At 42.7% G+C, this 23,610-nt stretch overlaps 2 protein-coding genes across 3 annotated transcripts; one reads left to right on the top strand and one right to left on the bottom strand.

Moving 5' to 3' along the window:
- Positions 1–5,315: 5,315 nt before the first annotated feature.
- LOC306776979 (mitochondrial coenzyme A transporter SLC25A42-like) lies at positions 5,316–10,967 on the bottom strand. Its single transcript, XM_079267894.1, has 8 exons — positions 10,824–10,967; positions 10,341–10,453; positions 8,403–8,514; positions 8,167–8,192; positions 7,353–7,519; positions 6,981–7,097; positions 6,683–6,834; positions 5,316–6,353 (listed from the first exon to the last, which is right to left on the bottom strand). Exons 2-8 carry the CDS (start codon positions 10,410–10,412, stop codon positions 6,028–6,030), a joined length of 972 nt encoding a protein of 323 aa, XP_079124020.1. The 5' UTR covers positions 10,413–10,453; positions 10,824–10,967; the 3' UTR covers positions 5,316–6,027.
- An 836-nt stretch (positions 10,968–11,803) lies between these two features.
- On the top strand, positions 11,804–21,348 carry mau2 (MAU2 sister chromatid cohesion factor; the record flags this gene model as incomplete). 2 transcript variants are annotated; one of them, XM_079267181.1, is made up of 18 exons in its annotated part: positions 11,804–12,037; positions 12,359–12,442; positions 12,595–12,690; positions 12,950–13,044; positions 14,111–14,138; positions 14,255–14,410; positions 14,506–14,652; positions 15,485–15,575; positions 15,721–15,824; positions 15,964–16,041; positions 16,685–16,750; positions 16,896–16,979; positions 17,460–17,509; positions 17,639–17,716; positions 17,813–17,924; positions 19,147–19,237; positions 19,405–19,532; positions 20,062–21,348. In XM_079267181.1, the coding sequence occupies 18 exons, from the start codon at positions 11,804–11,806 to the stop codon at positions 20,134–20,136; spliced, it is 1,797 nt and encodes a 598-aa protein (XP_079123307.1). In that variant the 3' UTR covers positions 20,137–21,348. The 2 variants fall into 2 exon arrangements, with proteins under 2 accessions (XP_079123307.1, XP_079123306.1); XM_079267180.1 differs by having other exon boundaries at positions 16,896–16,988.
- Positions 21,349–23,610: the final 2,262 nt, after the last annotated feature.

The raw sequence follows: 23,610 nt of genomic DNA, 5'->3' as shown, positions 1-23,610 counted from the left end.
ATTTCCCAACGTTTTGCTGTAATAAATGTCGGCCTTTTTGTTCTCATTATTTGACACACGCACACTCTGATGGGTTGAATTTGCTCTCGAGGCAAATTGCATGAATGGCGCAGGAAGCGAGAAAGATGTCAGTAATTAGAAAGAGAAGAAGAAGCAAATCAGCCAAGCACAATGAATGATTTCTGTTTTTTACCACAATAAACAAATGTGGTCATTGGTCCTGATGAATGAAAACGATTGAGTTCAAATTACACTTCGGTCAACACAGATTTCAGATATTGTGCAATTATATTTCTAATTGTTTATCCACTGTAATGTGCTCAAACTGGGTTAATTAATAGTATCTGAACTGTCCACCATAACAGAGAAAGAGGACACCAGTGTTTTATTGTCTTTTATCATAACATCACACTGCAAGAATACACTGCACTACACAATAATGATCACCAAGAGAACATTAAACCCACGGTAATATAGAGCATTTACACAACGGTAATTAAATCTATTCATTTTACAATTACATTACATTCATTTATGTAATGCTGACTCAGCATGAGCTTCAATGGCCGGTCAGTGTTGCATGCGGGCAGCAACGAGCAAAACGACCGGAGCCAGAGCTGTTTGATAAAACAGCGTGTGTGTGTCTCCAATGAGCACATTATGATTTTTAAAAAAGTGCATTGTGTTCAGAAAATCTTTGTTAACATTGCTAAAGGTAAGCATGTGAAGTGAGTCGATGTGTTGTTGTTTTACTTCGTATTCATGCATAAATATCTGAGGAACTTGAGTCCACAGAGTTCCGCTGTGGACTCACTGATGTGCCGTCCCAGCGTGCAACCGCACAAAATTGAATTCTTATGTAAGCGTTCTAATTTCAGACCCCAATGACTGTTCTCACGCTCACGTGTCATGAGAGGCTGACTTCAGCATCGTGTTGATGTGGCGTTGGAATGTAGAGGAAAGCAAAGAGTTAAGAGACGGGAAAAAAACGAAATGAAACATTGCAGGTTCACAGTTCTGATTTTGGTGAATTTAAAAAGAGAAGTTGTTAAAATGATCTGCCAGTAGCTGTTTTAATGTGAAGCTCTGTGTGGCTAAATGTGTGTGTGTGTGTGTGTGTGTGCGTGTGTGTGTGTGTGTGTGTGTGTGTGTGTGTGTGTGTGTGTGTGTGTGTGTGTGCAGGGTTCGTCTCCTTGGCTCCCCTGAACTTGGTAGCCCCCCAGACACCTCATAAAATCTGTAGGCTCAGCCCACGGTGCACACAGAGGAGCAAGGTTAGGGGGTTTTGCAAAAAAAGGGGTTATGGTGGAGTCAGGACATGGGATGAGAGGGAGGGGGAGTGTGTGTGTGTGTGTGTGTGTGTGTGTGTGTGTGTGTGTGTGTGTGTGTGTGTGTGTGTGTGTGTGTGTGTGTGTGTGTGTGTGTGTGCTGCTGCTTGAATGAAAGTCAGAGAACTTGGAGCCTAGTTTGTCATGCTAACTGCAGCGATGCCATTGAGTGTGGACACAGGGAGCAGAAGGTTCACAGGACCCTGGCCCATTCTCATGCAAAGTCTGTCTCCCCCCCCCCCCCCCCCCCCCAGCCTTTTACTCCTGCAGGAGAAATACATGCATGTTTATAAACGGGCACACACACATTCACTGAGGCTAGAGTGCCCCTTTCTTTATGTGCGAACATGTGACGCCACATGGGGCGAGGATGGAAAGAGGATGGAAAGAAACCCATTTGTGAAAACATATATGACGTGAAAACCGACAACTCACGCTGTCATGCTGCTGCTTTCCGGTACGAGAGGCTGCATACTTACACTTAACGTGTCAGATTTTAATGAACAACTCTCCCTTGAATTATGATGAAGCATTTTGAGTCTGCGGCATTGAGACAAGAGAAAGGAAGGAGGAGGCGTATACTTACTATATCATCATAATTAGTTGTGAGGGAGGAATGCATGCAGAGCTCGCATGAACAGCCATCTTCTCTTCCTTTGACCTTGGCACTGGCATAAAACTGACCTAATTTCATGACTGATTGTGAAAAATAATTTTTGCACTGCACATACTCCAACCAGCACAAATCCTATTTAAATTTCTATTTTAGCATCTGCACTAAATCAGCCTCTCTCTCCCTGACTCTCACTCCTCGCTCGTCTCCACCTCGCATGAGTCTCACCTGATCCAGAGATTGGGGTGAGGGGGGGGGGGGGGGGCTACATTTCATTTGGTGCGGAATCTGTTCAAATGCCAAGTGGTGAAAATGTCAGCTGCAATACAAGCACACCCACACCTATATGCATTTACTCTCTATAAATGCAAACACTCCATGCAGATGAATGTGTTGCCCCCCCCCGGGCTCCAAACAGTGAGGACAAGCGCATACTGAGTGTGTGTGTGTGTGTGTGTGAGAGTGTGTGTGTGCCTGGATTTATGTGCTCAGATTTATGCACCCGATAGTTTCACAACCAGGGATTGAAGGAGTCTCTGTGTGTGTGTGTGTGTGTGTGTGTGTGTGTGTGTGTGTGTGTGTGTGTGAGAGAGAGAAAGTGTGTGTTTGTGCCCCCTCATCTGCACTTGGAGCGGCCGTTTGCAGCCCGCATTTGATTGAGTGAAGGCCAACGCAGCCTGAACACTCCCTCTAATGGAAGAGTGGAGCCCAGCAGCTCAGTCATGCACTGACCCCGGAGCTTTTACAACGCTGCCAGCCGATAAGTGGCAATATGCTGGATCTTATAAAATTAACAAGACTGAGCTATGGGGAGAGGGAGCTGCGAGGTTGTGCAGGGAGAGGATGACGTCCCTGGCACTTGTAAATATCAGCATGCATGCATGGAGAGACATTGTAGCTCTTCTTGACTGAGTTTTATAGTCACGGCGACGTGATTTGTTTTTTTTTTCTCTCTTGCTTCTTTGCTTTTCTAAGGCGAGTTTACGGGGAAACGTTTACAGGCCTGTTTATGTTTGATAAAATGCCTCTCAAGGCTTCTTTATTTTTTTTACGCCGGTGAATTTATGCAGTGGAGCCAGGTGCTTGAGAAGCTGGCCTTCAAAGTGAAGGATCCCAGCCAGTGTGGCTTTTGCAGGGCACCACAGGGGTGTGAACACGAGTGTGTGTGTGTGTGTGAATGCATTTGTTTACGATACGTTCCCTCCTCAGACTCCCGGGGTGTGACATCCCCGGTATAAGCTCAAAGTCAAACAGCAGCTGCCTGCTTGTGCATCTGAACAGAAACAGAAATGATATTACAGCCGAGGCCGCCGTCTCACCGCATCCGGGTCTGATTTAGATGTGAGAGAGAGGCTTTATCCCTGCGTGCCTCCCAGAGTAACCTCCTCACCTTTCTCACACGGGATCCGGCCGGCTTGGTGTGTGCTGGGAACGCTGTATTTGTGTGTATTTTGGCCCATATATTGTGCATTTGTGTGTGTGTGAACAGCTATTGTCTGCCAGTGCTCCAGCAGAGGGCTTCAAAGTGAATTATTCATGCGAGATTTGAATACATGCAAATGGTTCACTCCCCTCTCCTGGCACAGATCCAGGTTACCTATAGCAACGGCGCCTTCAAGAAGCATCTTCCCCCCCCCCTCCTCCTCCTCCTCCTGCTTCTCTCAGGCACCCGCCCTCCGACCATGTTATCCACCCAGTGGCATTGTTTCGAATGTTGCAATACCAGGCTGGGTGGCTGCACACCGTGGGGTGGCAGAATATCCCATAATTCATAGTCAAGGACATGCGGGCAGTAGAGGATGAGGGATGGAGGACGGACAGATGGGCAGAGTTCCTTCCTTCCAGCTGCTCGGACGTGAAGTTCAGCAGACGACTTGCAAAGAAAGGGCAACGATCTCAGGTGGTGAACGATGCGACGGAGCCGGAACACACTCGCCTCCGAGTCAGATTTAGTCACAGCTCATGCGCACTAACCAGTGCAGCAAAAACAGGATGAGCACGGAAAAAGAATATGACCTGTGAATGCAGCACACCGTCACTCAAATACCTGACTTATTTGATTTGAAACAGTTATCAGGATGTCACGGGTAAATACAAATGTTTATAATAGTAAGCGTAAGTGCAGTATTGTTATTAAGTAATTCTGACATTAAGATTTGGGTAGATGTGTGCATCAGCCTTTAATCTATCTGATGGAAGAGTAAAAAAAACAATGCTATTTACGTCCTAAATGTGTGTGATTAAAATCATTTTAGTTTTCTCATGTTTACCAAAAAATGCTACTAATTTTGGGGTATTTGTTTGGTCGGTTTTATAAATAAATTGCTTTGTAATAGACTCCATATCAACAACACAAAAAGTTAAAATATTCAAAGATGGATTGCGTGCATGAGTTCTTCATTTCTTTACAAACAAATTATAATTCTTTCAGTTTCACTGTGATCATTATTTTGACTTATAAAACATGCATGTAAAAAAACACATGACATAAATCATGTATGCAATGTTTCCCTGTGTGATTTACCTCTGCAGTGTTTAGTGGTATGAATTCACAAATGTATGTTTTACAATATTTTGCTTTGTAGCATTGACACATGAAAACCTCCAGTAAGAGACGGAATGTTTGAGTGAAATAAAACAACACCGTAAAAATAAGAGTGAGAGCGTCTCAGGGAGCGGAGGGCGGGTCAAGTTCAGGCCACGAGGTGATCAGAGCGAACTGACCTCCATGATGGACCAGGACGCAGAGACGAGGAGCTGCTCAATGCTGCCATCTACTGGACGTAAAGGGATATGTGGTCTCACACACACACACACACACACAGTGATTCATCAAATGATACTGTAGTTATGCTGTCATTTTACATTATGTATTAGATATTGGATGTAATCACTCATTGACAGTTATCTTAAATATTACCGTCTGAGGGAAATAAGTGTAAAAAACAACCTGTCATTGATGGAATGGTTTTGTAATTAAGACCACGTGACAATGCAAATAAAAGTCAGTGATCATAACATTAGAAATTGAAGATCTTTGTGCTTTCAGTACAATATCATTGTAACCATTCCTACCCCAAATGAAGAGCAGTTTCTAATGTCGCTGATGGCGATAGCTTTGCTTATCACATGACGCCCTCAAGTGGACAAAAGGACTCATTGCTCACAGCTGTGAGAGAAGAAATACTGTAGATTTCAAATGTACATCAGCAGTGAAAGTCAAATCCTTCACAGGAAACGTAGAATTGATTTAAGTGCTTTGGCCATTTTTTTAAAAGTTCAGGCAAAGAACTCCTTAAAGCAACAATGGAGTCTGCTGCACAACAATGACATCTTAATAATATTCACATAAAACAAACTCTGTTGTGTGTATATCGATTTATTTGTCATACATTTGATTTGAGCCCACTTATTAGACATATGAATACAGTACAACGCCTCCTCACTGCAGGATGGACAGTGAAAGTGTGCAGTCCTGCTGACATGATCACCCTCCTGCAATCAATCGCTCAGTTAATATGCCGTCGTACAACTAGAGATGAAAACAAAACACATTGCATAATCGCCCTTTCATGATAAATCACTCCCTGGCATAATCAGGCTCATTTCAAATGATCAAAAGGAAAACAAAGCAACTTGATTCAAATTAAAATAAAATCTCTCACCAAATTAAAAGCAATAAAACTCAAGTTCTCTCTTGTAGGTCTAGTAAAGTGCAAGCATCATCTTATTAACGCGACACAAAGTGCTCCATACAGTCCATCGAGAACTCATCTTTTCTCGATCCACTGTTCCTCCGTTCATCACTTTCGCCACCCCGACGGCAACGTGATTTCAAAACAAAGTCGTGAACAACGATTTAAAGACTTTTCCCGGCCTCCTCTCGCGCTCCTCCTCCGTCAGCGAATCCCGACTGTGCGTTTACGTAAGTGTGATGAACGGTGTTTCTTTGTGCACAACAGATCTCCGGTCTGAAGAACAGGAGCAGCGGGACGGCCCCTCATTGCTGCCATGTGACAGGGTTAACCACCTCCCTCACAGTCAGTCTGAGCTCTTTTTTCTCGCTTTTCTTGCCCCAAATGGGCCTCAGTGGGCGAAGTAGCCCATCTGATGCAGTTTGAGCAGAAGGCTGTGCGTGATGTCAAACGTGCTGAGGCTGATTCCCACGGCGATGGGCCCTTTAATCCAGTTCATGCTCAGGCCTTTGTATAGTCCACGTACGACTCCCTCCTGCGCTACGATCTCACGCATGGTCCCCAGAATTGTGCCGTACGACCAGCCGGTGACGCCGGCCGTTTGCATGCGGCGACGCACCACGTCCAGAGGGTACGAGGCGGACTGTCCAATGAGGCCAGCGCAGGCCCCGAAAGCCAGGCGCTCAAGGGGGTACGGCTGGGGTCGCTTCGTCTTTTCTAGAGCGGGAGGGGGGAGAAAACACACAAAGGAAGAAAGAGTTCAACATCTGAATGACACATTTTTCATTCTTCAAATCGAAAATGGCACTTGAAGCTTGTGAAACTGCAGTAATTGTATCGCCAAACACCGCCTGATTTCTGTCGCCGCTAAGGCAACAGAGTGCTGATAGATACCGCGGCTTTGCCACCGTTTTGCACTCGGAAGCTCACATGAGAAAGGGCTTCGTGGAGGGGTATTCAGCTGATTGCAATCTGCAACCGCAGCGCTAGATTGGCACTAAATCCCCCACACGGTCCCTTTAAAAGAGCAGTAAAACGATCGGTACCTGTGTGCAGCTTCTTGAGGGTCTCGTATGTGAAGAATGTGATCCCTGCATATGGAATGACACCCATGATAGTGGGAGTGAAGCCTCTGTAAAGGGTCCTGACGCCCTCCTCTTGGGAGATCCGCACAAAGACGTGCATGATGTTGCTGTACCTGTCCCAAGAAAAAAGCACCAGTTGAGTGACATTTTAGACCATTTTATTGTCGCGGTAAGGCACCAATACACACAAGAGAGGCACCCCTCGGTACAGGGTTAGTGGGTGTGATGGGACTCTCACAAACAGGGGATGGGTGCTTACATCTCTCTGGCTGTGACTGCCATCCTGGCTCGCACCATGTCCAGAGGATAGGTGAGCATTGCAGCGGTGGTGCCGGCCAGAGAGCCAGCCAGGAAGCGTTGGAAAGGAGGCAGAGCTCTGAAACAAACAACACAATAATCTGTGGTGAAAAATAATAAAAACATTTTAAAACAGTCTGTTTTTTTGATGATTACAAAACAAGACTAAGAGGCTACAGCCATGCTGGCGTCTCTGTGAGGCTAATGCGAACATCTGCACGCTAACATGCTAAAACCGACAACAATGACATGTTGATAACAACTTATCCAACATGTTTTATCTTAAAATGCATGAATAAAACCCCTGCTACGTAAAGACAAATGCTCTACTCACTTCCCCTGGTAGCCGTAGTAGCCGCCCAGTAGTTTTTTGTACTGGTCATGAGAGCAGAACTGGATGGCAGCGTAGGGCATGACCCTCATCATGGTGGCAGAGTTCCCCCTCCACAGGCTGAGCAGCCCGTCCTTCATGTAAGAGCAGTAGATGAGCCTGAAGGCCTCCTGGTGGTGGTGGATACGTTGGGTTAGGAGCACGGACAGACGCCCTTCATGTCTTCCACATCTAATAATTGAACGCGATAATCTTGATGTGTTCAAAGTGCACAATGCGCTGCAGTCTTTAGGAGTTAATGCGTGTGACGGTGACATAAAGGCTTATAAAGTAATACGAGAGCAAAGATCTACCAGATACATCCCAGAGCTCCCACTAGGCTTGTTTATGACACTTTTTTTGATTGATTTAATAAATTGTTGTATGTATAAATGTATAAAATGTCAAAAAGTCAAACATTCTCCATCTTATTAGGTGCCAAATGTGACTTATTTTGTCTGTTTTGCTTGTTTTCTCTGTCACAAAAATACACAACTACCTGATTTAGAGTACGGCTGAACAATTTTGAAATTTCAACATGACTTGCAATATTAGAGAGAATGACACTTTTTACTATATTATTCACATTAGAATCTGTAACCACCAAATGAGTGTTTTTTTTAAATTTATACTTGATAAATAACAGGCAACAAATCAATTATCTAAACCGTCACAGATTCATGTCCAGCATTAATACATTACGCCTTTCAACTCTGTCCCGCCAGTGTACCGGTAGCTACATATTAGAATACATCACTGACTGATTTGCTGAACTCACCTTAGCTGAGAATCTGTTGGTGGACACTGTGGAGCAACAAGAAACACAGTGAAGCTCAGGGTTAAAGGACAGAACACACGGGCTAAACATCGACTCAGAGGATGAGCAATGAGGTAAGAACACTTACAACAGTCAGTGAAAACAGAGGTTGCATTATCTGTGCACAGCAGCCTGTGCTCTGCACGAGATTCTATATTTGGAACGAGATCTTTGTGCGTATGGAGTGTTGTTCTTGCCTTGGAAAATGATCTTGGTCCGATCCAGAGGTGCTATGACTGTTTTGGCTATCGCTCCAGCGAACGCCCCACACAGCAGGGAGTCCAGCACCGTCCATCTGGGCCTCAAGTCCTGTTGGGAGACACAGCATGTCATTGCTTCAGAAGACATTGTTGTCACATTATAACACCAATAACAACTACGGTAATAGCAAAACACTGATATCGGCACGACCTGACGCTGGTTGGTGTGGACAAAGACAGGCAGTTTAATCATTTATCTTATCATTCTGTGGCTCTTTTATCCTCACAAACATTTAACAGGGACGTCATGCGCTTATCAGCCCAAACACTCCTGTGTGTTTCACTCAGTAAAGTTACTGGCACAGGAAAATCTGCACGTGGATTCGAGCCGGAGTGACTCAACTGTTGTGACAGAATCACGAGCGATAACACCAACCGGTGCGCCGCTGAAGCGGAGCAGTTTGTGTGAACGTCTTCTGCTGGAAGGGACAGTTGAACCCAATAAACAAATCAGAGCGACTGATAAGAGGAGCATGTGGCACGAATAAACAAACACATTTCACAACTTAAACCACAGGAGGGATGACACCGTTTTAAGATTTCACTCAGCTACACGTTTAAGAAGGTTTTAAATGCGATACCTCATCATATATATCAAAAGAGATGCAAAATAATGGCGTTAAAGTATTATGTACAGTGGCGGCTGGTCAATAGAGGGCCATGGGGCCTGGCCCCACCTTGAGCCACACAAAAACACAAAAACAAAAAAATTATAATAACCATAAATTATACAAATTGTCAATATGTGTGTTTTTGAACTGTGGAATGTACCCAGTAATGTGTGTAAAATATGACATCTGCAGAAAAGACATGCTTTTCCTGCTCGTCCTCTCTGTCTGTGTGCACGACACTCTGAGAACGCGCAGCTTGGGGGGCCTGATCGTTTTGGCCCAAAAGAGACGGGTCTATGAAGCAGTTTAGCCAATTGCTGGAATTAATTGTTGGAATAAATGTTAAATATTTAACTGCAAAGTAGCAATGCGTGTTTGATACTTTCATTTTTTTTGCATTAAATCATACTGGGATGTTTGCTGAAATTGATAGGATGGCCCTACCTTGAAACTTTTCCACCAGCCGCCACTGATTATGTAGTATGTGCACATGTATTTACCGTAAGTCTGATATAATCAATTTGTAGCTACAAAGGCTGTCTGGGGTCAATTGTTGCCAACTTTATTGGACATTTAAAAATGAAAAAGTTGTGTTATTTGGTGTATATATATATATATATATATATATATATATTATCAAGTATACTGACACTAATGTAAACATCTGTCATGATTGTGCTTATTCAATACTGCCGACAGTGTCTCTTTGTAAACTGAGGCCAGACTTGGATCAGCTGTCACCGCCCGGCTAATTCCAGCGATGCACCGGTTGAGTTGTGTGTTGTGACAGAGAACCGGGACATCTCTACACCGGCTCCATTACAATGACAAGAGCCCGACAGTTACACAGGTTGGTTTGGTTGTGGGGGAGAAATCTTAGTTTTCAACTATTAAATAAATTGCCAACTATTTTGATCATAACTTTATCGGTTTGTGTAATTTGTTAAAGAAAAAATTATTAAAATTCTCTGATTCCAACTTCTTAAATGTGAATATTTAATGATACTTTTTTTTTTTCCTCCTCTGAGACAAATGAGACATTTCATGTGTCCATCTTGGATTTTGAGAAACACAGATTCTTTAGTTGCAGCCTTGTTTGTGTTACAATGTACAAACCGCCTAAAAGTAAAACACCTACGATTTATAAATTCCCATGCAGCTTTTGTAAACAAGGTCAAGGATACTGTAGTTCATAACGTCCATGCATCACCAGCTGCTCTAATGTATCATGTCATGAGTGTGAAGAGATGCAACGCTCACTCACTTCTGCTTGGCTGGCCTCGGGCACTGGCAGGGGGCTCTGACGGTCGCTCACACGGGGGGCCATGTGTGCCATTCACGGATCACCAAGGCGGTCGGACACTCAGTAAAAACCCACTGAGGAGGAATTAAAAGAATATGGAGGAGCACTTAAATGAAAATGAAAAGACGGAACAACAGGCCGCCATGACACAAACTGCCTCAGTTAAACACAGCCTGGCTTGTAAACACAATCTCTGCTGTTCAATGCGATTACTTTCCAGCACGTAAAGCAAACAAACCGTCTAAATGTATCAATCACCAATGTTGCATATTATCCTAAACTAAGGGGCGCTGATGAAAGCACAACGCAATGTCAGTGATAACACCTGAAGTAAATAAAACTGCGAATCAGAGTTCATCAAAAAATGAACGAACAATGCACAATGAATAGTTATTGCAGTTAAATCTAGATATTCATCGAGGACTTCATGCCGCATTTAGTTACCTTCGTTTGTGTTTAAAAGGACCCCGTGTTTACAAGTCTGACGCCCCTTCTTGCACACATTTCTTGTTTGCTCGCTGGAGCTGTGCTGTTCAGACTCGTCGCATTTACTAACTTGCGCGTTCCGCCGCCTGCACGTCTTGTCTCTTTTTTCCCCTCCACGTTGTCGTCACGTTGTTAAAGACAGGTGTCGAGCTGCGGCAGATGCTCTTGTGTATTTATAGTTGAAGAGCTGCGAGGAATTCCTGCCGCTGCCTGGTTCTGCGCACAAGATTATGTGAGCTTTCCAAAGGTTTAAAAAAAATAAAACTGGGGCTGTGTTTTGGACTACAAAACCCATGAGCGAATCCCGTTGGTCGGATGAAATCTCGCGAGTTTATCTAAAACATTGGGTTGCCAGTTCTGTTCATATCTAAGTTAAACTGTGTCCAGTCGATGCTGTTGCCAGAACATTTTGAGTTTAGGAGCATTTCAACTCAAACAAACAACTAAGTTAACATTACATGGTTATGACTAATCAGTTAACCCTATGATTAGTTTCAAGAATGATCAATTTCAGAGGTTTGATTTACTGACTGGACATGAACATTTAAAAAGTACTTTTAATGTTAACATCTTCCATATAGTTAATTGATGTTCAGCATTCCTGTATTGTAGGTTTTGCACTAAAAAAATGAGAAATCCTATATGGATCAATTAAACAGAATGAAGTAAGAGTAGCATATCCCACAAAATGGAAATTATTCAAAACACCAGTGTATTATGACCAAATGTTTTGCAGCCCTTGAATAATTTGGATCACTTGTACTTTGTGTTTTTATTTTTATGTTTTGTAAATATAGAAATAGAAAGTATTAAATTAAATGTTAACTAAAACGTGATGGATTGGGGGGTTTAAACACTGGTTATGGGTTCTATGTGACCGAACTTGGCAACCCGGGAGTCTGGCCATAGCGCTGAAAAACTTGTTGTTGTCGGGGAAAATGGCGTCAAACGTTGAGGCCCCGGAGCGCTGGTACCTCGCCCTTCTCGGCTTTGCGGAGCATTTCCGAACCTCCAGTCCGCCCAAAATCCGGCTCTGTGTGCACTGTCTACAGGCGGTGTTTCAGTTCAAGCCGCCGCAGAGGATCGAGGCCCGGACGCATCTTCAGCTGGGCTCTGTCCTCTACCACCACACCAAGAACAGCGAGCTGGCCCGCAGCCACCTGGAGAAAGCGGTGAGGGACGTTCGATTCAGGAAAGAGCGGGGATGCAGCGGAGAAGGGGGACGGAGTGTAGGCCGCGGGCAGCAAAACACAGAGAATGGCGGAAATATTTACATAGCTGTCAATTCGGGAAGGTTAAATGTGTGAAGAAGTTACAATTTTAGATTTCTTAAGTGTTTTTTGTGAAATATTCGTCCCGGGCCGGCCGCTTCCGTCCTTTCACTGATGTTATCCAAAATAAGCCACTGTATGGGATTATTATTGGTTCCTAAAGATCGCAAACAAACACCGACAATATAACGCCGCTAACGTTTGCTGTCTCTTATTTTGCAGTGGTTCATATCTCAACAAGTCCCTCAGTTTGAAGATGTCAAATTTGAAGCCGCCAGCATTTTGTCAGAACTCTTCTGCCAACAGGTAAATTCCATTGAAGTAACATACATTCATCACTTCTTACCACGACGTGACATTGACATTGTATAATGATGCTACGTGCAGGATAGGGTATGCATAGTTTGTTTTTAAATGATTGATTATTGACTATTGATCATTTTGAATCAATTTTCTAGAATTTGGTGGACTCTGCAAAACCCCTCCTGCGCAAGGCCATCCAGATCTCACAACAAACCCCGTACTGGCACTGCAGGTTGTTGTTCCAGTTGGCGGTATGTGTCGGAGCGACCGCAGTGAACAGGGGTCACGTTGTTGCACTCACAAAGTCATTTTCGGGCAAAGGTCCAACATTGTTTGAGTTGAACATGAGAACACATGTGCAGCAGCCAATTCGGGTGCTTAGTCCCTGTGCTGTTTGCGCACTCTTGTGCTTTGTATGTTTTTAATTCGATTTTTTTTGTTTTGTTGCAAGAGTACAGCCTTTGTGACCAAATAGCAAAAAGACAGGAATGTTCTTATTGCTTCTTTCAGCAACTTCATACACTGGAGAAAGACTTGGTGTCAGCATGTGACCTGCTGGGGGTCGGAGCCGAGTACGCCCGAGTGGTTGGGTCAGAATATACCAGGTACATGTCCCACAATCCTCTGGTTGACTGCATATTTAAGGCTTTCAGTGGTTAGCAGCTGACATTTATTTAACTAGGAAGTCATATTGAGATTCAAACCCCTATTATAAGTGAGTCCTAGCCGAGTGTCAAATTTCACAATCCAACACGTAACAGGACATCAAATAGCAGCTTTAAATCATTTTAAATGATTTAAAGAGATAACGGTCTTGAGTTGAAGCTTGGCCTGCAGATTGTTGCAAGACCAAGAGACCAAACTGAAGCCATTTGTGCGACCTGAGATTAAGAATATGAACTTTGAAAAAAATGATCTTTGAGATTAAAATGTTACAGCGTTGTAACATATGCAAAGTGAAGGATAACCATCCTACTATGAGGTATAAAGATCAATGATGGGTCCTGAAGTTAGAATTAGTGACGCATTACAGGGACGAGTGATCCAGTGGGTCAAGTTAAGACAAGGTGGCGGGTGTGACAAACCTGTGAATAAATAGTACCAACAAAATCAAGAGTTTTCTCGATGGCATGAAAAACAGGGACACACACAAAACCCAGTGTGAATTTGACTTTCTTTTCGAGATGATCAATGTGGTGTTTATAGTTTAGACTGAATAGAGACACCTTTTAAGAGTATTAATTGGAAGGGTTGGAACGTTTGTCTGGTTAACTCACACAAAAACAACATGTTTGTAGATGAAGGACACGTATGAGTAGTTTGTCCGTCTCAATTACTGCACCCTGACTGATTCACTGCCCTCCGGGGTTTGCCACATTTTTCACCTGTCAAATCCCGTAACACCATTCCAAAGAACATAACTTCTCTGTTACTCCTCTTCATTGAAGATAAAATGTTCTTTTAAAAGTGTCGTGATAATGGCACCCTTCACTGGTGCTCGACACGGTTCAACCAGTTCTGAGTACATTTTAACACGCCTTGACGCTGGAGCAGTCTTTGCTCCCAAAACAACTGTGGCACAAAGTTCTGATTCATGATATATGAAAGATCGATTGATTGATTGTGAGAACTGACGGGTGAAAAAGCTGACTTTGTGTTTTTGCTTTCTAGGGCACTGTTTCTCCTCAGTAAAGGAATGGTGAGTCATCGGCTCTGCTTCATTTGTTTATGATATTTGTACCGTCGCACCATGACAGTATAAACAAGGATAGGTTTTAATTGTGGTGATTTTGTTTTTCTTCTTTTTACCCACAGTTGCTGCTAATGGAGAGGAAGCTCGGGGAGGTGCATCCTCTGCTCACACTGTGCGGAACTATTGTAGAAAACTGGCAGGGAAACCCGATCCAGAAGGAGTCCCTGAGGGTCTTCTTCCTGGTCCTACAGGTCACACACTACCTGGATGCTGGACAGGTAGGAAAACCAGTACCTACAACGTGTGACGGACTTGTTTCTGAGGGTTTAAATGACTGTTTATTAACATCATCGTTGTGTTCGTGTCTCTCCAGGTGAAGAGTGTGAAGCCGTGTCTGAAGCAGCTGCAGCAGTGCATCCAGACCATTTCTACACTCCACGACGATGAGATTCTGCCCAGCAACCCAGCGGACCTCTTCCACTGGCTGCCCAAGGAGCACATGTGTGTCCTCGTCTATTTGGTAATGCCGCTTCTCTTTCTTTGAATCCTCCAACTGCCACACATACACAACGTGTCGCCTGTTAGGAAGTTCTTCAGTGGGAGTGAAGCAGACATAAAGCTTGCGATTTCTAACACCTGCAAGTCCAAAATAAGCTGCGAAGAAACGTCCTTTAAAAGCTCGGGTTTGATAACAAGAAGGTCTGGTAGCTTGTAAGTTATTTAATAGACAACCTTTTATTATAAACATGATTATCAGTTTTCTATTATAGAAAAGTTACAAAAGTGTTTTTTCTGTCTGTTATAGTTCTTAGAAATAGAGAATCTGAATCGGCTGGTCGGATTTTAATAAATGGAATCAACCAAGAAATTGCAATCTGGTCATCTCTAAATTTTCGTTTGAGTGATTTTAGGTCATGCAGTCAAGTACCCGCCCTACAACAACAACAACAGAAAACACTTCCTGGGCATGTAACTGGATTATCTTTAACACTCTTCTATTATATTCGTGCTTTGATCCTCTTGAAGGATGCACACTGTCGTGGCCGGCAGAGGTCGGATGTCCTCCGAGGCCTTTGGAAATAAATCTCACTTACTACAATAAGAATGAGTGCATTTTGAATACAGAGGATAAAAAGACAACACGATGACGTGTTCTCGTTATTCATTTAGGTTGCTTCTCAGATGCATCTGATAACGTTGTAATTAAAAGACAACCAATAACACTAAAACAACAATGACACCGTTGTTTTTATCCTTCTGGATAGCTTGACACAACCGCAGTGTCACAACATGCTCGTCATTTCTAGGAATTGGTTCACGTTGCTTAATATCTCCTCCTTGTCGTTCTTCAGGTGACGGTCATGCACTCCATGCAAGCGGGCTACCTGGAGAAAGCTCAGAAGTACACAGATAAGGCTCTTATGCAGCTAGAGAAACTAAAAAGTGAGTCACCCAACGAGTTGCTGTGCTTCTCTAAAACAGATTTAAACCGTATTAAAGGGAACTGTGCTTTTTAAAACTGTAAAAATAAGTCATTTTTCCACCACTTGTTTGTGTATGATTTTAAATGTTTATCTCCATGTGTCAGTGTTGGACTGCAGCCCCATCCTCTCTACCTTTCAAGTCATTCTACTGGAGCACATCATCATGTGTAGGCTCGTCACGGGCCACAAGGCCACCGCATTGCAAGAGGTACATGGTTTCTGTCGTGTTCGATACGTGGCGGTGTGAGAAGATGTGCAGTCCAGCAGCTTTATTTTGTAGCATGTCGCGAGAAGAGCAAACGCTCGAACCAGGATGTGAGAGTGAACGTTGTGTTCTGTCCGTCCAGATCTCACAGGTGTGTCAGCTGTGCCAACAGTCGCCCAGGTTATTCACCAACCACGCTGCTCAGCTCCACACGCTATTAGTGAGTATCCACCACAACGTGTGTGCGTGCGTGCGTGCGTGCGTGCGTGTGTGCGTGCGTGTGTGCGTGCGTGTGGGTGGGTGATGAGGGTGTTTACTAGTGCAAGGCCAGAAAAAAAAAAAAGTTTCAGATCGAATTCTTGTAAAATAAGTTCATAATGTCCACTGAACACAAATCAAGACATCGTCAGTGGTCAAGTGTCTTCAATTTTCTATTACAATAAAAAGTTTTGTAATTTTTGAGTCATCCCTCTATTTATATTTCAGGATTTCTAGTTAAAATAGTCTCATAGTTCAATAGTCTCATAGTTCTCATTTAAAATAGTCTCCTTAAAAAAATCTAATTTTGAAAGAGTCCTGTCGATTTTACAGTAAATGTGCAAATAATGAAAGTATGTACGGGATGTTGGAATATTGTTTTTATTAGATTTTTGTTATTGGATGGATAGATTTAGATTTTTTTCAAACATGTAACTGTAGGCATGTGTGTGTATACAAACTTTGTGGACTTCCATGAGAAGTAATCAGCACTTCTACATTCCAACAGCTGTTTTGTTCCTTCAGAAGGAATGATTGTTTCTTCAATGCTGCTGCATCCTGGTGTTGTTATAAATGGTCGATCTGTTCCTCCTGTCATATCTCAGGGTCTGTACTGTATCTCGGTGAACTGTATGGATAACGCGGAGGCCCAGTTTACCACGGCCTTGCGGGTGAGTACGTGACGAATGAATCTCTCCTCGGATGATGTCAGTAGTTTGTTCTTCCCTCCCGTTCACTCGCCTTACTCCTTCTCTCTTCCTCTACCCTGCGGTAGCCGCTCTCTCCTCTTATCTCAAAGATGTCGTTGTGTTTCAGCTCACCACACACCAGGAACTGTGGACATACATCGTAACCAACTTGGCCAGTGTCTACATAAGGGAGGGGAACCGACACCAGGAGGTCAGTGAAGTAATAACGGGTCACTTCTTTAAACTACAACAATGTACTGCAACTTCTACAAAGAAGTGGTTCGTATTCATTACCTCATGTTTGTGATGTAGAAACAGTTTTCTCATTGCATAGTTTGTCCACCAGAGATCGCTGATGAGTACATATTTCACCTCTAAAATGTGCAACTCAGCACAATACTATGAAGTGATCCATGTCTTCTTTAGTCAGTGGATTATAGTTTTAGTCTTATTTTGAAATAAAGGAAACATGAGTTTCTTTTAATAATGGCGAATAGATGCACTTTTAGGGTGCTTCCACACCCAACCAACTCTGGTTCATTGCTTGCTTAGTACAGCTATCAAATTTGAATTTGCCACGTCGGTGCTGATGGTGCAGGATGACAATCGTCAGAACTGTCCGATCAATCGTGTTTACTCCTCTTGGTTTGTGTGAACACCCTTAAATGTATTTCCTGTTTCTCTTCTTCAGTTGTACAGCCTCCTAGAGAGAATAAACCCAGACCATAACTTCCCAGTAGGGTAAGAGGAATAAGGTTTTTACAGTTTGTGTGTGTACTTGTATAGAACGCAGCACAATACATTGAATCAATTGTTTAAACTGGTTCAGATGATTAAACATACAACCGGGGTCTTTGTTTTGGGATCCAGCTCTCACTGCCTCCGTGCTGCAGCCTTCTACATCAGAGGACTCCTGTCCTTCTTTCAAGGACGCTACAACGAGGCCAAGTATGTCGGATCTTAAATGGCGAAATGCAACCACGCCGACGCATTCGCCCTGCGTCTATACATATGTATATAAATGTACATCTGGTTGTCCTGCAGACGCTTCCTGAGGGAAACCCTGAAGATGTCTAATGCTGAGGATCTGAACAGGCTGACTGCCTGCTCCCTGGTTCTGCTGGGACACATCTTCTACGTGCTGGGCAACCACAGAGTAAGACCAACGAGTGCATGACAGACTAGCCGCATGCTCACACAAACTCACTGGTGTTGGAACAACTAGGTCACCAGACCAGAACCTTCTGTCTTTTCTTTTCTTTACCTGAATCAAGATAAGAAACCCTGTTCTAATGTTCCTGTCCTTGTTCAGCCCAATAATGTTCCACGAGCAGCTCGGGCTTCATTTGTCAAATAGTTTATACGTTTTGAAAATAAATGATTTGGTTTATAAAACTCTGCGCTAACAATTTCTACAATAAATCACAATGAACTTGAAGATATTTTTCTGATTCCGTGCCTCATGTCCTGCTTTATTAGATCCTTAGATTAACTTTAATGTGGCGTCTGATGGTGACTACAGATATGCACATACATCAGCTCGTTCTTCAGCCACAGACTTGTGTTTTTGTTGTGGCTTGATTCTATAATAAAAGAGAGCCGCAGTAAATGAAGCCAGCTCAGGTGAGCTGACGCGTCGAGACATTGAGACGTTTTCAGACGGTCACGGTTGAGGTGCTGGGGCCTGTTGTGGTGCACTGCAGGTAATTGAGCCCTTCCATTTTTGTGCTCATGTAAGATGACAAAGCAAAAATCATTTCTATGAAGCCACTAGATAGAGATCCAAAATCGACTGGCAGAGAAACACTGATACTGTAGTTATAGATGTACTAATTTAATATAAAGAATTTAATTTAAAACAAGGAACACCACTTTCATACTGAAACATACTCAACAAAACTAATGATTGTTTCTACAGTAGCTAATTTGAAGCCACAATTTAAAATGATTTATTATTTTCTGTTCATAAATTATTAATTGGGGAGGACAAGCGAAGGTTTTATGCTCATGAGTGATCCAAAATGCCCCTTGCTCTGTCGGATGCGATGGCATTCACATACAAGTCACATCCAAGCCTTTTAATGCCCACGGGAAATTTGCATAGCAGCCATTTTGGCATGTCATTGCATTGTAAACACAGGTGTAATTAATCCAATTAATTATGGTCTTATTCTATTGAGTGTTTGACAGACATTCCAGTGAGCCAGCATGCACAATACCAGGCCCTGGTATGTTGTTATTTACACCTGTGTTGACCCTTCAACGACAGGTCAAAATGGCCGCCGTCACAGGGGGCCTATTTATAAATGAGGATCCTCGTCTCGTGGCTTCCATCCATCTTGATTTCTAAAAAAAAAAGTTCCTCTTTTGTCTTTTAGGAAAGCAACAACATGGTGGTACCTGCCATGCAGCTGGCCAGCAAGATCCCCGACATGTCTGTTCAGCTCTGGTCTTCGGCACTGTTGAAAGGTACATAACTACAGTTTCCCTTTTATTAAGGGCATAGGTTATGTTGTTAGATTTTTCTACGTATTACACGGGCTTCACAGAGCTTTTAATACCTGACTCATCCGTCACATTTGAAGCACAAAATCTGTACAAAGCTGTGGTCGAATGACTGAATGCTGTGCTTGCAGACTTGAACAAGGCCCTCGGGAACACCATGGATGCCCATGAAGCGGCCCAGATGCACCAGAACTTCTCCCAGCAGCTGCTGCAGGACCACATCGCCGCCTGCAGCCTCCCCGAGCACAACCTCATCAGTGTACGTGAAACGGATTAACGTGGTCCTGAACGTTCACTTGTCATTACTCTTCATCAGCACTTTTTAATACCGATATCAAAAAATGCAATTCCGATACCACCGCGGTACTTTTTCTGATACTTTGTGTGAATGAAAACCTCACAGCCGAATTACTAGAACAACTACGTTCAGCTCATTTCTCTCCTATATGTAAAATGTACATATTTAAAGTTTACTTTTACAAATATGTGTCAGTCACTTTTTGACAGCCTCATTAACCTCTCTCCACATCGGCATAATTAGATCCACGGCTCTTACGAAAACGCGTCTCTTTGAAAGCTGCTTGCTGAGGAGCATTGTAGCACTTTAAAAGGCTACTTTCTTTTTAAAGGAGTCTGGCGCGGTGCTCACTCCACATGAAGTGCACACGTTGAAATGTTTCTGATTTCGCTTGTAGTGGAAGGCAGGTCTTCTCTTCACTTGTTTCTATTTCCTGCATCTATGTTTTGCGGTGCTGAGATTTCTTTTTCTTTCCGTTTCTTTTTTCCAGTGGACCGATGGCCCCCCTCCTGTCCAGATCCAAGCCCAGAACGGCCCGACCACCAGCCTTGCAAGCCTGCTATGAGAGAACCCGTCGGTCTCGCCCGCGGCGGAAGCTGGTACATTATCACGAGCGACAGACGCCTAACAAACTGCTCCCGGACCGCTGTAGCTGAGATTTGAGAGGATTTTAACAGGTCACAGAGTTCAGGCCTTCACTTTATTAGTTTCTCAAGATTGCTTCCTGATTGTCTATCACTTCTTTAATTGTTGTAAAGCAATTACAACTACTGTCGTGCATGTATTTCACACTTTCTGATGGCATGGATGCAGGGCAGGGTCTTTACTCTGGATGAGAGTAGAGGAGGACACATAGCGACACATAAACGGGCTTCTTCGCCTCGGGTATAGCGAACCCTTCTCTACGGTCGCCAGGCTTCTCTTCCATTTGTTGGAGAAAAAAAGGAGGGGCTAGATAAAGGGGAGGGCAGTAAAGAAATGTAGAAGAAATTAATTTATTCATGTCGATATTTTTGTATCTGTTGGTAAATATTTTACATCTTGCCTTTTTTGTATGGATCCTGTTTTCTTTTTTGTTTTTTTTCGTGCATGGAAGTTACTGATGAGGACTCCCTGTACACTCGTTTGGGTTGGTAACAATAAGTTCTTGGTCGATCATTTTTTTGCACAAAATCCATCTTCGAAAGAATAGAGTCATCTTGTAATATATTTTCACACAATCAGTTGAAAAATGTCACGATACAAATTGGCAGCGAACATTGTGTTGGGTGAGTTCTCCTGTGGACCGAAATACTTCTCTGTTGGGTCTGTTGGAGAGCGGTGTTTTATATCATTTGGTGGCTGCCAGGTTTGCCACGTACCCTTTTAGAAGCAACACAACTGATGTATTTTTCCATAATATATGAATTCCCTGCCGATGTATTCATTTTTACAAATCAGTTTTAGACTTTTGGAGCTTACGGTAATCTTCAGATATTCAAAAAAAGCAAATTTATTTTATTTTGTTATATTTTCATTTGTCTCGATAGTTCTACTAAAAGGTTTCTTTACAGTATGTTTGTATAGATTTGCCACTCGTTGAACCTCTATTGTACAGTGACATTTTATAAAGGCGATTAAGTAAAGTGTGAAATGTATTTTTAGCTATCCTGTGTAGAAATCTCAATGCTTGGTATTTAAGGCACTCTGTAAGGACACAGTTTAAGCTTGAGTACTAGCCATATTCTATCCAATGCCTATGTTTTTAATGCTTACATTGTTTTCAATAATTTTCCAATAAAAATATGATTGAAAGAATTGTAGTTTACTGATTTAAATATCGAGGTTGTTGACGTTTCATTTACCTGTAGGTGGTGCTAGAGTTTTTAAATGCGTTAACATGGATGCAATTGTACTGTTAACATCCTTTCTTCGAGGCAAAGTACACACAAATCTTAATTTCAGGGCAAAATGCTGAAGTGTGTGTATTTCACTTTCTGTATTTTAACTACGAACACAACCTGGTATTCCTAGGAGAAACATTTACATGCTATGTAAACACTACGTGCCTAGAAGGTACCACCACAACGATCACATACTGTATGATTATCAGTCGAGCCAAAGTCATAAGTTGATGCTTGCTTTCAACAAGAGTTGTCCTTTATTTGTATTTTTTTAAAAGCTAGCTCACAGTGAAGTCATGGAACTGTCTTCATTGTGTTTGTGATGCTTGATTCACTCAAAAAATATTCAACAAACTAATATAAATAAGTGGAAATGCAAAGGAAATGATTTGATATGTGCTCACTCTGGAGTAGATTTAACGCGCTGTTCGAGACGAGTGTGGAACATTAAGATAAGGCTACACTCTTTTATGCTTTGTGCTAACTAGGAACCAGTGTTGAGTTATCCCAGCTGACAACTATGTGCCCATAGTGTTAGAGCTACAGACTCACTGATCTTCTGCACCATCACTTCCCTGGCTCAAACCCCGACCTCCACAACCCAGGTGGTACACTGCAATTCAGAGGCAGTCTGAGCAGATCTGCAATTAGCCAGGAACCATTGGGGGGAGGGGGACTCTCGGCTAGCGAGGATAACCACAGGAATTCCCACACCAGCACCAGATCCCAAGCCAGAAGTGTCCCTGCATGGTGAGCTAATTATGTGGTCTGGAGATGTCACATGATGCGCCTGTGTGTCTGAGTGTACTTCAGGGGCAAACTGACCAGGTAGCCCCAGAGGACAACAATGTACCTCAGAGACGGACAGTGTCTCTCAGTCTAGTTTAGCACTGGACTCTTAACAGCAAAAGTAGTATTTATTGTATCCATTGATCCTGAAGCTGCTACAGGGTCCCCTGGGGTCGCAGAAATATCCACGGAAATGTCCACTTTGCAACCAATAGTTCTGTTCTGCCTCAACTGCCATCCCATGTACAATGCAGAACCTCAAGATACATAAAGTATTGCATATGAAAAGTACACATATGCCATATAACATACTATCATGGTAATAGACTATATGAACAATGCAAAATGTAAGTTAACAGAGGATTATTGGGTTTTAAAGCACCTAGATAAAGGAACTCACATAGGTGTGACTGACTATGTGATAAGTCATAGAAAGTAAAACTTCGACAAGAATATAAGGGTCAAATTTGAATGTTTGCCTATGTTTCCATATCATGAGTTGCGGTGTCGTCGTAAAGACTGAAAGAAGTGTAAGTTTGGATAAGCTAACCAAGCCTAGCTACAATTCTTCAGCAGAAAATGGTTTATTATTTGAATTCTTTGTTATTTCATGTTCTTGGAGTAGGCCGAGCAGCACACAGAGGAACTGTGAAGTTTCTGTCACAAGCAAGCATGTCATCGTTACACAAGCCTGTAATACGAGCCAACCAAAGTTCATGAACAGCCTACAATAATAGCTTATAATCATACAATTAAACTGTGGTGTTTATTTACCTGTTTAGGCTACTCTTTAAATGTGAGCCACGCAGGAGTTTAGGTTCCCATTTCACTAGTTGTCCTCTCCCTGTTTTTACTATGTTTGCAGTTAGTTAGTTAGATAGATAGATAGATAGATAGATAGATAGATAGATAGATAGATAGATAGATAGATAGATAGATAGATAGATAGATAGACAGACAGACAGACAGACAGACAGATAGACAGATAGACAGATAGATAGATAGATAGATAGATAGATAAAGTAACGGAGTAATCCTAAAGTAACGGAGTAAAAATAAAAAACATTGAGTGTAAAAATGCACAATACATACAATGAAACTGAATAATATTAAATTAACTATAACTAAACAGTAGTGCAAAGATAACCAACAACAAACAGACAACAGAGTAACGGATCTGGCTGCTTTATCATAATAATAACAATAAATACAGATTATAAGTCACTAGTTGTCTTCTCCTTGTGTTTTTTTTCCTATGTTTATAGTGATACGCAGCATTTTACCTCCTTTTCTCAGCAGCTGGAAACATAACATTTCCGAGGTGTGTATGAACGCAGCATGACGCCGCCTGTGGTGGCTCATTACAT

The sequence above is a fragment of the Melanostigma gelatinosum genome (genome assembly GCF_949748355.1).
Source record: "Melanostigma gelatinosum genome assembly, chromosome: 4".
Classification (NCBI taxonomy): Eukaryota; Metazoa; Chordata; class Actinopteri; order Perciformes; family Zoarcidae; genus Melanostigma; species Melanostigma gelatinosum.
This window is presented reverse-complemented; position numbering and strand designations above follow the sequence as displayed.

What these genes read in the sequence shown, in the direction of transcription:
- LOC306776979 (XM_079267894.1), bottom strand. Translation starts at nt 10,412, where the DNA reads ATGGCACACATGGCCCCCCGTGTGAGCGACCGTCAGAGCCCCCTGCCA. An exon ending in GCAGTCACAGCCAGAGAGAT is followed by an intron (nt 6,835 to 6,980) that starts GTAAGCACCCAT and finishes TTCTTGGGACAG; the next exon opens with GTACAGCAACATCATGCACG. An exon ending in CCTCAAGAAGCTGCACACAG is followed by an intron (nt 6,354 to 6,682) that starts GTACCGATCGTT and finishes CTCCCGCTCTAG; the next exon opens with AAAAGACGAAGCGACCCCAG.